We start from the raw sequence: 17590 nt of genomic DNA, 5'->3' as shown, positions 1-17590 counted from the left end.
TCTGCCCACCAATGGAGGAGACTAGAGTTGGATCCCTGATCCAGGAGGATCCCACATGCCTCGAGGCAACTCAGCCCACTGGCCACAACTTTTGAGCCTGTGCTGTAAAGCCTGGGAACTGCAGCCATGGAGCCCACGTGCTGCAACTACTGAAGCTCGGTGCCCTCGAGCCTGTGCTCTCCAATAGAAGAAGCCACTGCAATAGGAATCCTGTGCAATGCAACGAAGAGGAGCCCCCACCTGCTGCAACTAGAGAAAGACCCTCGCGGCAACAAAGACCCAGCATAGCCAAAAACAAACAAACAAACAAACAAACAAACCCTGGAGTTTCCTGAAACCCTGTCACAGGTACTTGCTTATCTCTTCTCACAGTAATATTTCTCCTTAGGGATTTTCATACATTTCACTGGTTTAATGAAAGAGAAAATCACACCACCTAACTTGTTTTCAGCCAGGCTTCTCCTTTTACCTATGAATCCAACAGACTGTCCAACATAATTTGAATGTCTCAGATAAAACTCCAATACCCAAATGTTCAAAACCGAACTCATTCTTTCCATCCTCAAATCCTCTTCTTCAGGATCATCTACAGAAGATAATAGCATTACCACCCTCATGATTACAAATACTTAGAGTGCACTGAGTATATAAAAACACTGCTTTAAGTTAAAATCAAATAAATGCTTTAATTCGCATTTTTCTTACAACATAATGAGAGCAGTACTGCCGACTTTACATATGAAAATGTGAAGCACAGAGAGGCTGAGTGGCTTGCTTATGGTCACAGAGCCTGGAAATGGCAGACTTAAGTTTGGAGACCATACAGGGCTCATACCCACAACGCTCTTAGCCACTGTACTACATTGCTTGTCCTTAAAATTCTCATCCCACTAAATTCTATCAATCATATCTACTGAAAAATGTCTGGACTCTGCTGGTTTTTCCCATCTCCACGATCACTTCCTCTAAGTCATTATTATCTCTGACTTGGGTTATTGTAAGAGGAACCAGAGATCAAATTGCCAACATCCCTTGAATCACTGAAAAAGCAAGAGAATACCAGAAAAACATCTACTTCTGCTTCATTGATTACGCCAAACCCTTCGACTGTGTGGATCACAACAAACTGGAAAATTCTTAAAGAGATGGGAATACTAGATCACCTGACCTGCCTCCTGAGAAATCTGTATGCAGAAATCTGTACGAAGCAGCAGTTAGAACTGGACATGAAACAACAGACTGGTTCCACATCAGGAAAGGAGTACGTCAAGGCTGTATATTGTCACCCTGCTTATTTAACTTATATGCAGAGTACATCATGAGAAACATTGGGCTGGAAGAAGCACAAGCTGGAATCAAGATTGCTGGGAGAAATATCAATAACCTCAGATATGCAGATGACACCACCCTTATGGCAGAAAGCGAAGAGGAACTAAAAAGCCTCTTGATGAAAGTGAAAGAGGAGAGTGAAAAAGCTGGCTTAAAACTTAACATTCAGACAACTAAGATCATGGCATCTGGTCCCATCACTTCACGGCAAATAAATGGGGAAACAATGGGAACAGTGACAGACTTTATGTTTTGGGGCTCCAAAATCACTGCAGATGGTGACTGCAACCATGAAATTAAAAGACACTTACTCCTTGGGAAAAAAAGCTATGACCAACCTAGACAGCATATTAAAGAGCAGAGACATTACTTTGCCAACAAAGGTCTGTCTAGTCATAGGCATGGTTTTTCCAGTAGTCATGTATGGATGTGAGATTTGAACTATAAAGAAAGCTGAGCGCCGAAGAACTGATGCTTTTGAGCTGTGGTGTTGGAGAAGACTCTTGAGAGTCCCTTGGACTGCAAGGAGATCCAACCAGTCCATCCTAAAGGAAATCAGTCCTGAATATTCATTGGAAGGACTGATGCTAAAGCTGAAACTCCAATACTTTGGTCACCTGACGCAAGAACTGACTCACTGGAAAAGATTCTGATACCTGAAAGATTGAAGGTGGGAGGAAAAGCTTGAAAAGATGATACTGTAGTAAGGTGCAAAGATTGAGGACCATAGAGACAGTAGTAGAGAGCAATGGGCAGGAAAATAGAGCTGTTAAGAAAGTCTGAAATGAGCCACTAATTAAGACAATGATTGGTACAGAAACTCTAAAAAGGAGTAGGAGAGTCCTTAGCAAATTGATCTGCTCAAGACAGTACTTTCAAGAGTGTTTGACCCTAATTTTAGAGTGTTTGACCCTAATCTTAAAATGACTTGGAATAAGTCACTCAGGGTAGACAGTAAGATTCAGACCCTGAGAGTACATGTTTGCAGATTTATCTGAACTAATCACTACATTTATCTACGAGAGGAGCAGGAATTTATGTGGTGTGAGATATCTTTTCTTCCAAATTGGGAGAGGAAAAAAAATGAAAGCAAGAAAGGGAGAAGCAAAGCATCTAGGGTATGAAGCTGGAGACATTCAGGGATGAAGTGGGCAGAGGAAATCGCTCGCGCTGGGACAAAGGACAGAGACAAGGATATATTGTGAGCAGGAAAGAGCTTACTTTATGTTTCTTGATGAGAGACGTACATGAAACTAAATGTATAGAATGATGTAATTTTTAAAAAATAAAAAATTTATCCACAAATACACATGTGCCAAGAAATTATACTGAAATGAAATATATCAAGATATGAGAGTGCCTGCTACTTTCTTGATGCTGTTTGTATCTTCCACAATAATAAGTAATTTTTTAATATATAAAAGAATCATAGAGTACAAATATTAAGAGATAATCTGATACAAAGACCTACATTTTCAGAAGAACAAAATAAGTCTCAATGTGACACAACGGTCACAGCAGAAATGCAGCGGATTTCTGTGTATCTGAGTTTCCTTTCAGTGATTTCCCTTGTGTCATCTTACCTTCCAGAACACACTTTTCATTTATGTGAGTTTTTTAACCTATACCCAAAACTTTACCTCTAATTGCTTTTCGTATTGCTTTCACAACAGCAACTGGAACCTAGTGTATTTTTATTCAATCCCAAGTCTGTCATCACACATTTGTAGTTCCCACAATATATGACATCTAAGACCGACCTTGTGAGTATGTCTTCTACAACTTCTTTCAAGTAACTGGAAACATCTTGTCCAGGACATGACCAAATTCAGAATCCTAAGACACCGCGAAATGGGTAGTACTCCAGGGACCTTTCAGAACAGAAATTCTGCAGGTGCGGATATAACTCACTATTGCCACCTGGTGGCAGTGATTGTGGATTCTGGGGGCATGTTATACAGCGACCCCAGGTGCTTTTATAATAATGCGTAAGGGAATCACTATGGACTATACCAGTCTCCACTGCTCTGTACAAAATAATTCAACTGGGTGAGTGTGGTATAAAAACGTTATGGGTTATATTTATATTTAAATGTTTATGCAAGGCTAATGGCACAAAATACTAGTTCCTACTAATCATTTTCTGCTTGTGAAAGTTTAAAATCTTCCAGCTCTTTTTGAATATTTTTTGCACTTTAATACTATTCCTGTGGTACCATTTCTTAATTTATCTGTTGAAGGTATTAGAGTTAAAATTCCACTATGTTACATGATGAGAATTAAGCTTTCTTTCACAGCCTCCTCCACTGAACACACTTAAGACTTCTCAAGTCTCCATCACCCCTCCCATTATGGCTATCATATAATTTTGCTTAGAGCAGAGTTCAGCATTCAGAATGTTGTCTAGAGATCTACTAACAACAGAGAAATCAGATATATATTACTTTTCCTGTTTTGTGTCCCCTGCTTACTTGATTAGTTTTCTAAGTGGATACCGCTAAATCAGCCCGAAATATTCCCTGGTTACTTAAATGTTTTCTCCGAAAAAGAAAATGATGCGATACCTAATCTACAAAAAAGTGAAGTGAAAGTCGCTCAGTCGTGTCTGACTCTTTGTGACCCCATGGACTATACAGTCCATGGAATTCTCTAGGCCAGAATACTGGAGTGGGTAGCCTTTCCCTTCTCCAGGAGATCTTCCCAACTCAGGGATTGAACCCAGGTCTCCGGCACTGCAGATGGATATTTAATCTACAACAGTATTCTACCAATTCCACTGTCTTAGAGACATCTCTTCAGGGCTTTCCTGTCTGTCCTACATCTAGTCACTTTCTTCCTCTAGACCTGCAAGGAGCGATCTAGACTTAAGTCTACCCTCTTCCTTCATTGATAGTTCGACTGGGTATTGATTTCTAGGTTGTAAACAATGTTACTTAGATTTTTGAAGGCATTCTTCCCTGATTGCCTGTGAATTTCTAGGGTTGCTCTAAAGAAGTCTTCTGTTATTCATGTTTTCTATCCAAAGGAATCGGTTTTTCTCTCTGGGAACTCTTGAGGTCTTCTCTTCATTCACTGTATTCTGAACTCTCAATGTCCTTCCCTATGTGTATCTGTCCCATCCATCTTGCTGGTATCCAGTGGGAGCTTGTCATAAAAATTATATTTTTCCATTATGGAAGTTTTCTTGAATTTTGATAGAATCTTCTCAGTTTTCTCTACTCTTTTTCTGAAACTCCTGTCTTTTCTCATCTTGCTTATTCTTTTTATACTAAAGTTTCTACTTATATTTCATATCTTTACATTGTATTTAGTATTTTATAAATTTATTTCCTATTTTATTTATATTTGTTCTGCTTCTTGTTCCTCTATTATAGAATGTCCTTCATATTTCATGAATGCAGATTCTTTGTTTCCCTCTCTGAATATATTAATGATAGCTTCTTTTCTTCTGTTTTCATCTTTTTTGCACAATCTGTTTCCTGCAAGTTTCTGTTTTCCTTTTCTTTGTTTAAGTCTCTCCCTTCCATGCCTGAGGCTGTCTTCAGATATCCAGGAACTTTGGTGCTTTGCTCATATTTAACGCAGTGAAAAGCTGGCTGGAATCCTCATATATGTGCTTTGGGATTTGTTGGTGAATGTGGGCTCATATCTAGTATCATCTGATTGGGGCGTTTTGGGGAGAAAACCCAATGCCATATATTTTCATCTTTTCTCTTATGTTGGCTGCATTGCCCAAAGAAAAACCTCCCTGTTCTCTTGCCTACTGACACGAGGAGGGAATAGGTCTGGTTATTGGGGCTAGCAGGGTAGAAGGCAGGCTTCTCACCATTCAACATGTAAATGGTCAGTCGGTATCTCTGTTTTCGTCATGAAATTATCCCCAATTTGAAACTGCATCGAGTTCTCCTTACCCTCTGTGTCACCTGTCTAAAGATTACACTTCTGTTTGGTGGAGGAGGAACAGCTGCATCCATGGAGACTTGCGGGAGAAAATTGTGTATTCAACTGTTTCTTAAACAATTGTTTAAGTTCCCTCACTTTTCAACATTTTAAAAACTTTGAGGGCTACTGGTAGGTAAATTCGATTGCTTATTTTCTTTCCTCACTGTTAACTAGAATTCCACTTTCATTGACTAATTGAGGCATTTCCCACCTATTCTTTAACTTTCCAGGTTCCAAAGTGATTTTGCTGTCATCTTCTCACTTGACATTTTTATAATTGTGACTTTACCTTAAAAAGTCTGTTCTTTTTTTAATGAGATTCAGGATAGAGTGAAGATAAATGGACCTTTTTAATCTGCCATCTTATTGGAAGATGTGATATTTCTCTTTTAACTTTAAAATACAAGTAAATAAATGATTCTTGACTAATAATTCTTGCACAAATTGACCTTCGTGTCTCGATGGCATCCACTCTGGGGGATGATGGAGAAAACAGGGAAAGGAGAGGAAAGCTCCAGAGTGCATAGACAGTGACAGTAGGGCCATGCAACCCTGCTCACTCTTGACGTGCTGAGTTTATATGGTCTTGGTTAAGAGGATAACAAATGATCCTTTCTAGCTTTAATTCAACCAGTCCTTCCACAATGTGCTTCTAGCTTTAAGTGATTTCTACAGGAAGTTACTTAAAAAAACCCTAGAATGAAGACAACACAAGAAAATGTAAGAGGACATCCTTCTCCTGCCCTTGATGTAAACTCTTCATGAAGATCTGGTAAGGATCTAATCAGCAATAACCTGAATGACTCAGAAGAGCTGGTAACAAATTTGAAGTTATCAGCAAGATTCCTTGAATGAGGATTTCTATCCATTATAGTTAATAAAGAATTATGATGCATAGTGTGAATCAGGATGTTAGTTTATACATTAATAGTAATAGTATAATGAATAGGTATTTAAAATTTAGCACAGAAAACAGGACTTTTCAAAAATTCTGTTTTCATCAATGCTGAAAATCAATTAAATCCATTATTTATTTTACAAAATGTTATATCCTGTTAAGTATTTAGAAGCTTCCTTTGTAATTTCTTAGTGAAGAACAAAAAATCAAAACACACATGCTATTGAAAAAAAGATTCTGCTCTTTTATAGTGGTAAAAAATGACTGAAATATAAATAACATAGCAGCACAGGACATCAGTACAAGTGTGTGTGTGTGTGTGTGTGTGTGTGTGTCTGTGTGTGTGTGTCTGTGTAGGATTATATAAAAAAACCAAAGAACAAAAAGATAACAACTGCAAAATAATGCAGGAAAGAGAGATGGAAAGAATAATTACTTGAAAAACATAGAAATCTGGCACTAAAAATTACTCTAAACTTATAAAGTCACAGAAAGTTCAAGTGGATCAATCTTGTCAGGCAAAATTTTCTAACCTGAATAAAAATGCAAAAGCCAATAATATGCTTTTTATAAGAGAAACATCTAAAGTATAAGGACATAGAACTATTGAAACTGAAAGGACAGAAGTAATGCCAAGTAAACACTAGCTTAAAGAAAGCTAATATTGCTATTACACTTTCATCAGACAAACGCTAAGATTCCAAAATATTACCATTGATTAAACTGCTGCTGCTGCTGCTAAGTCGCTTCAGTTCTGTCTGACTCTGTGAGACCCCATAGACGGCAGCCCACCAGGCTCCCCCGTCCCTGGGATTCTCCAGGCAAGAACACTGGAGTGGGTTGCCATTTCCTTCTCCAATGCATGAAAGTGAAAAGTGAAAGTGAAGTTGCTGAAAAGTGGGAGTGAAGTTGCTGAAAAGTGAAAGTGAAGTTGCTCAGTCGTGTCCGACTCTTAGCGACCTCATGGACTGCAGCCCACCAGGCTCCTCCGTCCATGGGATTTTCCAGGCAAGAGCACTGGAGTGGGTGCCATCGCCTTCTCCGACCATTGATTAAAAGGGACAGGCAAAATGGTAAAAGCATTACTTAGCCAGGAATATATAAATATTCCAAACTTATAGGGGTGTAATAACATAATCTGATAATCTAAGATTATACAGAAACCAAAACTGACAGACCAGGAGACATAGACATAGTCACATCACAGAGGGAGATGTTAACAAAACAGTTGCATTCGTTGCTGGCTAGCCAGACAAAAATTGTTAGGTCACAGACAACTTGAAAATCACAACTGGCAAACTTGATCTAAAAGGCTTAGAAAATACTGCACCCAATAAGTTGAAAATATGCAGTTCTTTTTAAGTAAAATGAAATATTTATCACAATTGGCCATGGCTAGTCCACAAATCTGCCTCAGCAAGTTTAGAAGAACTGATGTCATACAGACAAGCTTTTGACCACAGGGAATTTATGTTAGAAATAAAAAACAAGAAGTAGCTACAAACATTTCATTTATTTCAAAATTTAAGACATACATCTAAGCAGCCCATGGATCAAAGACTAATATAATGGAAATCAGAAGACACAAAAAACTGAAAAATATAGAATACAAGTAAAGGGGAAGAAATGGAAGAAAGTTTGTCTCCTCAAATTTTTACTTTGGAAGAGAAGAAAAAGTTCAAACAAATAATGCAAATTTATATTTTAAAAGTAGCAAAACTAAATGGAAAGATGAAGTAGACAGAATAAAGTAATAAAAAGAAGAAACTAATAATGTATAACATGAAATAGGATCAAAAGAGCCAAAAGTTGGTTCTTTGGCAGACTTATAAAATGTACACTTTTGGAAAAAAAATATTCTAATAGTAGGAATGAAAAGATATATAACTAAAAATACTATAGAAATTAAATAGGTAATAAGAGACTATTAAAAACAACATGCAACTAAATTTGAGATGGCTGCATAAGTTCCTAGAAAAATACAACTAAAACTCAAGGAGAAATTAGAAATGTGACTAATTCTAAACCCAGGAAGGTAATGGAAGAATTGCTAAGTATATGTCTGTTCTGCCTTTCGCGTTCTCCTTTCTGTTTCCCAGTAGCTGGAAGACAGAATGGACAGAGGGCAAGAAGGCAGCCATCTTGAGCGTGAGGTAGCCGTCAAGTGCTGATGACGGCAGAGCAGAAATAGAAATAGTCAAGGTCATCATGACTGTGGAACCATTATACCAGCCTATTTCTATCTTATTAAAACTATTGTTATTTTGGGTGTTTGTTGAGATGAAGAAGTAATTAATAGAAGCGGTAACACTGAAAAGAGAACAAGAAAATGATTAACTTGAAATTCTGGAGACTGTGGCTGCCTCCACAAGGGGTTGGATATGATTGTGTGAGGAAAGGAAATGGAATCAAAGAAGAGCTCATGGGGATTTTTAGAAATTGTTATGTCCTTTTTCTTAAGCTGGGGTGTTGATATAAACCATTTTATCATCTTCTTTAAAATTTTTGTTACATTCTTTAAATATATATATATATTAAAATATTTCACAATCAAGATACATGAGAAACAATTTGGGAACAAAATAAATGTACCCTTTTGTTAGGGAATATCATTGGACTATGAAAAGAAAAATATTGTTGAGAATTTTAGGAGACAAAACAAACACAGTATTAGAATAAATTCTATGGGAGGTTTATTTTATGGAGGTTTACTGTACAGTTAGGGGAAAGTACAGTTACTTCCAACATGGCAAAGCTCATGATACTTGCTAGATAATATTTCCACAATATAAAAGGTGAAGAACCACGTTTTTGTGGTTCAAAATTAAATGATATATAGAAGAAAATGCATTATCAATAGTCAATTATTTCGTTAATAACAAAATGTTTTGTGGAAACCCAGCTAAGTAAACCAATGGAGCCCAGCTAGGGTTTTGACTACAATAAACGTTAAAATCTTGAGTGCTGAGATTGTGCTGTGCTCACAGGCTGCTGCTATGATTCTTCTTTTTTTATGAATGTCAAAATAAATTATTCAGAAGTGAATTCACCTCACCACCTATTGTTTATTGTTGTTATTTAGTCTCTCAGTTGTATCCAACTCTTCTGTGACCCTATGGACTGTAGGCCATCAGGCTCCTCTGTCCATGGGATTTCCCAGGCAAGAACACTGGAGTGGGTTGCCATTTCCTCCTCCAGGGGATCTTCCAGACCCAGGGATTGAGCCTAGATCTTTGAGTCTCCTGCATTGCAGGCAGATTCTTTACCACTGAGCCACCAGGAAAGCACCACCTGCATGGTGAATCCCAGTACCTGAATCAGCACCATCTGAATCCCACTATATGTCAGAAATATCATCCCTTGTTCCGATTTAATACCATTGATAATGAGGCTTCAGATTCTCAACTGAATGGCATGAGTTCTCATAAACTGGATTAGTGAGTAGAATAGTTATAATTTCTTTTAAAACTTCAACTTCATCTTATGTTCCCAGAGGTGCAGAAAACTGCCAAGTTAAAAAAAAAAAAAAAGTAAAATGTATAAACTTTCAGCTATGAGTAAGGACTGAGAAGCCATTGACTAGACACGGTGACTAGAGGTGACATCACTACACTCAACAATTGAAATTTGCCAAGAGTAGAACTTAAATGCTCTCAAAAAAAAAAAAAGGATAAATATGTGAGGCAATCAATATGCCAATCAAGCAGATAGGGGAAACCATTTCACCATGAATACTTCTTCAAATCACCAATGCATACTTTAAATATCTTATGATCTCTTTCAACTTTATTGAGGTATAACTGACAAATAAAATCATAAGATATTTAAAGTGTACATCATGGTGATCTGATCTACATATGCATTATGAAAAGATTATTCCCACCCAGCCCTTAAATACTTCAGTTACAGCATGTGTCCCCCACTTCCTCTCTCTCTCTCTCATTGGTGACACATTCAAGTATCAGTCCCTTAACCAATCTCAACCATACAGTAATAGTATCACCTCTAGTCCCCGTGTTTTATATTAGGTCCTCAGACCTTATTTATCTTATAGCCAAATGCTTATACCCTATTGCTAATATCTCCCTATTTACCCACTCCCACCCCCTGGCTCCTGGGAACCAATTTTCTATTCTTTATTTCTATGAGTTTTACTTTTATTTTCAAGATTCAATATATAAATGAAACCATGCAGTATTTGTCCTTCTATGCCTGGCTTCGGAGAAGGCAGTGGCACCCCACTCCAGTACTTTTGCCTGGAAAATCCCATGGATGGAGGAGCCTGGAAGGCTGCGGTCCGTGGGGTTGCTGAGGGTCGGACATGACTGAGCAACTTCACTTTCACTTTTCACTTTCATGCATTGGAGAAGGAAATGGCAACCCACTCCAGTGTTCTTGCCTGGAGAATCCCAGGGACGAGGGAGCCTGGTGGGCTGCCGTCTATGGGGTCGCAAAGAGTCAGACACGACTGAAGTGACTTAGGAGGAGATGCCTGGCTTATTTCACTTAGCATACTGCACTCAAAGTTCATCCATGTAATTGGAATGGCAGAATTGCCTTTTTTTTTTTTCTCGTGGCTTAATCATATACCATGGTATATGCATACCACATCTTCTTAATCCATTCATTCATTTTTTCCATATTTTGGCTATTGTGAATAATGCTACAGTGTGAGTGCAGATATCTCTTCAAGATCCTGTTTTCATTTCCTTTGAATATATACCCTGTAGTGGGATTGCTAGATCCTGTTTTAGTATTTTGATCCATTGTTTCCTATAGTGGTTGCGCCAGTTAATATTCCCACCAACAATCCATAGGGGTTCCCTTTTCTTCAACAACCCTTGTTATCTCTTGCCTTTTGGTGATGCTGTGATTCCTAAAGGGTATGTGATAGCCCTTCTCTTTCTCTCTGCTCACATCTTTATAACCTGCAGAATTTGGCTGGATGGGTAGAGGAAACCCATAGTAGGTTGTGTCAAGTGAGGTCTCAGTGGTGCTAAAAACTGGCTCTGCTGGCCAACTAACTTCGCCTGGTCTAGGAAAAGGGAAAAGCAATTTAGAACTTTTGTTTGTAGCACCTACCTGACCTAATTTAAAATGCCATTTCCACATTTGATCTAGGGGCCAGATATTCTAGAATTGATATCTCCCTACTTGGCAGAAATAACACCCCTAGTCCATGATATTATGAACTATGCTTATTACTTTTATAGGGGTCTTAGAATTCTTAGAGAATATTAGAGAGTGCTGTTTTATAGAATTCAATTTCGAATAATAAGGATTTCACCACCAAACTAAACAACATCTAATTAAAAACAAGATTCAATTTGTTCAAGGAAATTTTCCTTTGAACTTTTCCTTTTGGGGAAACTACAAATTATATAAGATGAATGGAAAACAATTATTTTAGGCCTTTCATTAAAAACATACTGAATTTCCAATTCCTTTCATTCAAAGATGCCTGGAGGTTTAGAAATTGAGCAAGTGTAAAAATCTGAGATATTTCTTTGATTAATACCAGTGCTTGAAAAAAGGAAAAAACATAGCAGCTTGATTCTTCTTTTGGTATGTAAAAATTGATTTCTGGATACCTGAAATTCATTTCTTATGGAAATAATATGAGTGATGATTAGTCTTCTAACTGCTCCACTGGAACCTGACAAATATTCCCTCATATATGTCAGTGTCTTTTGGGATCTTCCTTTCTTCTTGTTCCTTTTCTTCTCTAAAAATATTTCAGCTACTTTTGGAGTAATAAAGAATTTATGGGCTAAATACCTACCTACCATTTTTATTCTGGGCATGAGTAGGGAGCTCTGCTAATGTTTGGGCCATTGCCTATGGTAAAAAGGGAACACTGTGAATCTTTTTCATGTATGCAGCTTAGGAATGAGACTCAGATAGGAGAGCTCCTGAATCATTTCTGGAATCTGAGGAACTGGTGAATATCCATCAGGTTCAAAACCAACATATAATCATCACCATTGGCTGCTGTAGCAGCAGCAATAGGAAAATTACTATCAAATTATCATTATCATCTATACCAATACTTTGCAATTCTAGTAACAAGAATTTTAGGACTGATAACGTTTACAAAGAACTCATACAACTCACTAGCAAAAACAACCAACCAATCAAACAAGCAAACAGAATAATCTCCCAGACAATCCAACTGAAAAACAGGCAGAGGAACTGAAAAGACAAGTTCACAAAGAAGACATCCAAGTGGTCAACAGGTACATGAAAAGGCGCTTAACATCACTAATCATCAGAGGAATGCAAATCAAAAGCACAGTGAGTTATCATCTCAAACTGTTGAAATGGCAATCATTATAATAGCTTTATGCTAAGTGAAGTAAGTCGGGCAGGGAAAGACAAATACTGCATGGTAACACTTTTACAGGGGCTTCCCTGGTGGCTCAGTGATAAAGAATCTGCCTGCCAATGCAGGAGATGTGGGTTCGATTGCTGGGTTCGGAAGATCCCCTGGAGAAGGAAATGGCAACCCACTCCAATATTCTTGCCTGGGAAATCCCATGGACAGAGGAGCCTGGTGGGACAAAGTCCATGGGGTAGCAAAAGAGTCAAACAGGACTTAGTGACTAAACAACAACAACAATCATTGATATGGGAAATCCATAAAAGCTGAACGCATAGAATGGAGAGTAGAGTGTTGCTTACCAGGGGTTAGAGGGGAGAGCAGGGGGGATGGGGAGATAAAGTTTAAAGGGTACCTGCTTCCAGTTTTAAGATGAGTAAGTTCCAGGTATCTAATGCAGGATTATTATAATTAATAACATTATATACATTAGTTGAAAGTTGCTAAGAGAGTAAATTTTGAACGTTCACACTGCAATAAATGGTAATTATATAATATGATGGAGGTGTTAAATAAAGCTATGGTGGTGATCACTTTTCAATATGTAGGTGTATCAAATCAACATGTTGGTGATTCAAATGTGTAAAAACATGGCAAAATGGTGTAAATTACCAAAAAACTCTATGCCCTTTTGTTTCTTCTTTTTCTTCTTTGAAATTTATTTTAAACTATCCTCTCTCAAAAAGAGTATTTGGATTTTTTTTGACTTGTAGTTCACATTCAAAGCCAAACCACACAGGATTTAATTTAATTCAATAAAATGTCTTATCTACTTGATGAAAAAAGCAGAGGACTGAAACATTATGAATATAAATATTCCTTCCATTTTATAGCTAGATTAAGTGGATACAAGTAGATACATACATAATCATTAATCTTTAATTATCCAGTTTAAATCAAGAACAGGTGCAGTTTATTATAACAACATGGTATAATAATCTACTATGTTTATATCTGAGATTTGTAATTGTCAAAAATAAAAATCTATCTTAAATGTACAGTATGTGAAAAATACTTTCATGTGACCCCCTATAAATAGCACTTTATTAGAGCAAAAAGTTATCCCTTAATTTTTCTTTTACACCAAGCTAAAATTTTATATATGAAGTTATAGAATGACCATAGAATCATTGTTCAAAGGCCTAGCTCTTCTCTACCAAACTCAGAACTTATTATCTTTACTGCCTAAAATAGACCCCAGTTATCTCACATTTCCCTGTTGAAAACTTATTCCTTCCTCAGTGGCATCACAAACCTCCTTTTATCTATCTTTCTGTAACAGAGGCATCTTCCATGCTTTTATCACTTTCATCCACAGAGTCATACTAATCAGAAAGTCCAGTTAGGCCCATACCCTCTGTCCTTCACTTTGTTACCACAGTAAGCTTCTCAAAGGGCAGAATTTACCATACTGCCTCCTGGCTTCAAAGCTTTCCATTTCCCTTAAGATAAACTAGGATCCTTTGCCTGGCACAAACAACTATTTTTCACCTGGCCCAACCTCTCCAAACATTTCACTTTCCACAGCTCATCCCTGGCACCTACACTGGACATGCTTCCTGAAAAATCCCCTATCTACATTTTGGGGTCTTTGAATTTTATGTATTCTCTGATTACATTACCTCTTCTTTTTTCATTCCTTCATTAATTAGCCAAGATAATTATCTATTGAATACTTACTCTCTGTCAGCAGAGGAATGTGATAGGGTGTTAAATGGGGAGCAAAGTAGGCCTGGTCCTTGCACACATGGAGGGTGCATATTTCTGACTGTGAGTGCCGTCTTCCCTCCAGACTCAGATTTCTTGACCTTGCATTCCCTCTTGGCAATATTCCCAGACTGAGCTAGTTGTTTCAGCTTCTGGGAGATCTGGTCTCTGTGTATACCCTTGGTGTGGTATTTATGTCACAGTTTGCTGTTTTTAAAGTCCATCTTCCTCATTAGACCCTGAGCTGCTCATGGTAAAGAGGAGGTCTTTTCATCCATAGACTTTCCTACCACGCCTGGGACAGTGCTGGATAACCAAACCATTGGAAGGGTCTTGATCTCAAATTTAAGCATCACACCAGAAAACTGGGTTTCTAAAGATGACCCCAAGAGAGTTACCAAGTGAGTGCAAGTATACCCAACAGTTTTTAAAGCTCATTTCTGATGCATTTTTCTGTAATACACATGGCAGACTGCTGATTTTCTATGTCCTAAAAGAATTATTTCCCTCCCTAAAGATGATAATATTTTCAGAAATATGTGTTGAATTCTCATCCTAAAAACCCTTAAGTACACTGTAGCTAGTGGTATAAAACTTATCACTACATTAGTTTTCTCTTTACATAAAAATCACTCTTCCTTAAAGATTTCTGTAAATAACAAGATGGTTTTCTTTTTCCTATTCAGTTGCATGCTAATGCATTATAGCCTGAGGAAGGAACATATGCCCCACTCTCATATTTCTAATGCCATGGTTACTGTAGGACTATTTCTGTGCAGGTTTACTTTTCAGCGGTCTCGAGATATATTTCTCCCAGTAAAACCTAGTATAGTATTTTTATATTGATTTATTCTGGGAAAATGAATTCTACAGGATAGTTTACAAAAGTCTTATTCCTTCCTTTAATAGCCAGAATGGCTACAAACAGTGCCTCCATCTTCATTTGACGGTAGCAGCTTATGAATTTTACTAGAATTTACTAGCAAGAAGAACACTAAAGATAACTGGGTTGTAATTATACGAATAGGAGTTGCTGTAAGTTCATAACCAGGAAGTAATAGAATGTGCTTAATAAAAAGGCAGCAAGATTTTGATAAGAAAATGAAACAATATTCTGAGGCTAGCATTATATTTCTTTAAATTACATATGCAAACTGCCATCACTATGGTATCTGTTAAAAAGAGAAATTGATGCTGATTTCAGAGCCTAAAACTTTTTCTATGAGGATTTTTATTTCAGTCCATCCATGAAGGCTTATCAAACCATCACACCATGCTTTGACGTAGGCAAGTAAAGTAATTCATAGACAAGGAAGCAAGTAACAGATTTTAAAATGCATACATATCTAACTGCAGATCTAATATAATTTCATGTATAATTATTTAGAGAGAATCAAATTTAATGTACCTTTTCCAGCTCCATCTTGCTTGAAATTTTCCCTGCATCATTACTGTATCTGAAAAATAAATTTACCCAGTTTATAATTTCATTAAAATATAATTCTGAAAATCCTAATCAAAATAATATTCTTTACCCTGGAACTGGTTTTGTTTTCTCTTTTCTCTCATTTGCTTCTTGTCCGTTAATACTTTCTGCAAAACATTAAATAGAAAAAAAATTAAAATGAAGGATTATCAGTGTATGTGTGTGTGTGTGAAGGTGGAAGCATTATGAGAGGCTGAAAATAAACCAATTCACTTTGTACTGACATAACCTTCATCATAATAAAGTGTTTTACAAACACCAATATCCTCCCAACATTTTTCTTACTAAATCAAAGCAGTTTATCAGAACCAGAAATAACCAAGGTAGAATGTGATGCTGTCTCCAAATAGAATACAGGAATTAAAGGTTCACAAATTATGCAGGAAAGTCATTTCAGGGTAAAAGAGTAACCTGAGTCTACTGATAAAGACATAAAAGAGAGTTTTATCAGATTGATTGAAGTATAGAAAAGTCATTCTTTTTCTTCCCCTTTTGTCAGAGAATGTAAATTCAGCCATTAATTGAAGGTAAAATATTTGCGTAATATAACTCCCTTGTATAAATACTGGGAAATAGAGGTAGAGTAAGGTTGAATTCATATCATGCCTGTATGGATAATTAATTCAAAATATAATCCTTGAGTTTATCCCATTGCCCAGATAGCTAGATCCCACCGTGGCCAAAGCAAATGTGATACCATCTATTTCCAGTGCCTGGTTGGTAGATCCACTGAAGTAAGTCATCTGAGTAGCCTCCACCTCTGCTTCTGCACTGATGACCTGCTGGGCCACAGCCTCCACGATGGGCATCACCATGGCAGCAGTAGAGGTGTTGCTAAGCCACATCGACAGGAAGGCAGTACTGCTCATGAACCCCAAGGACAGCCTGAAACAAGAGGGCCTTCAGTATGAATTGTGCTCTCTAGCTTCACCAGCTCTGTAGTACTTACCTGTAAAGGATGTTGTTTGTGAGTTGAGAAGTCGTTTTTACAAAACATAAAGACAGTTAAGGTTCCACCCAGGTAAAGAACTCTGAGAACAGGATAGACAGGTAGAAATCCAAATGGCACATGTAAGACAGGACTTATTATGAGGTTTGTCTCCCTGGAAACTGTAAGAGTCTTCTCTCCAAACCAGAAAAAATGATAAAACTTATAATCAAACTGCAAGTTGGTAGATGGTGTAACAGCTTATAATATTATACCAATATTCAAATGCCCTTTAAAGATGGCCCATCTTCAAATACTAGTAAAATAAGGTGAAATTGGCATTCGCATTTAGGATCCCTTATTCTTTCTTTTATATTTGGGTCATATCTCTATTTGTGTATGTGCCAAGGAAGAACAAGGGCAAGGAAGGAGGTTAATATTTATAAATCTGCTTTTTACTTGTTTATTACTCTGGTTCAGTATACGGTGGGTGGAGGAAATGGTTAAAATCACTAGCTAAAATGAGGTTTCAGAATTTTCTGTAGATTCAATTATTCATGCTCTCCTGAATCTGACATTCCTGCCTGTTGTCAAGAGCTGGATGTATTACATTGTCTCCTCATACAAATAGAGTAATCCTTCTCCCTTAAAAAATAACATACCTAAAATTATAAGCTTTTAAACCATGTCTATAAGCTTTCAGAATCACAACTGGGGGAAAAAACACAATCTCTTTTGAGTAGGAGGTCCGAGAATATCATTCAGATGCATGTCTTTCCATATAGAACCATTTATGAAATTCTCTTTCTTTTGAAATAGATCTACAAGAAAAATTTCACATTCTACATTCCAACTACAGATAAGGTGGATATTTTCTATGTGAAAAATGAAACAAAACTTTTAAGAAAACTGCTTAAACAA

General features: G+C 37.2%; 1 protein-coding gene across 1 annotated transcript in view; it reads right to left on the bottom strand.

Annotated features, from left to right (window-relative positions):
* Positions 1-17590, bottom strand: part of SLC13A1 (solute carrier family 13 member 1) — a 200050-nt gene that overhangs the window by 33162 nt on the left and 149298 nt on the right. The window contains exons 4-6 of the mRNA XM_070368846.1: positions 16439-16626; positions 15791-15848; positions 15664-15712 (exon numbers count right to left, since the gene is read on the bottom strand). Of these exons, the coding sequence (XP_070224947.1) occupies positions 15664-15712; positions 15791-15848; positions 16439-16626 (295 nt within the window). The remainder of the gene's footprint in view (positions 1-15663; positions 15713-15790; positions 15849-16438; positions 16627-17590) is intronic.

This window comes from Bos mutus, chromosome 4 (genome assembly GCF_027580195.1).
Source record: "Bos mutus isolate GX-2022 chromosome 4, NWIPB_WYAK_1.1, whole genome shotgun sequence".
Classification (NCBI taxonomy): Eukaryota; Metazoa; Chordata; class Mammalia; order Artiodactyla; family Bovidae; genus Bos; species Bos mutus.
This window is presented reverse-complemented; position numbering and strand designations above follow the sequence as displayed.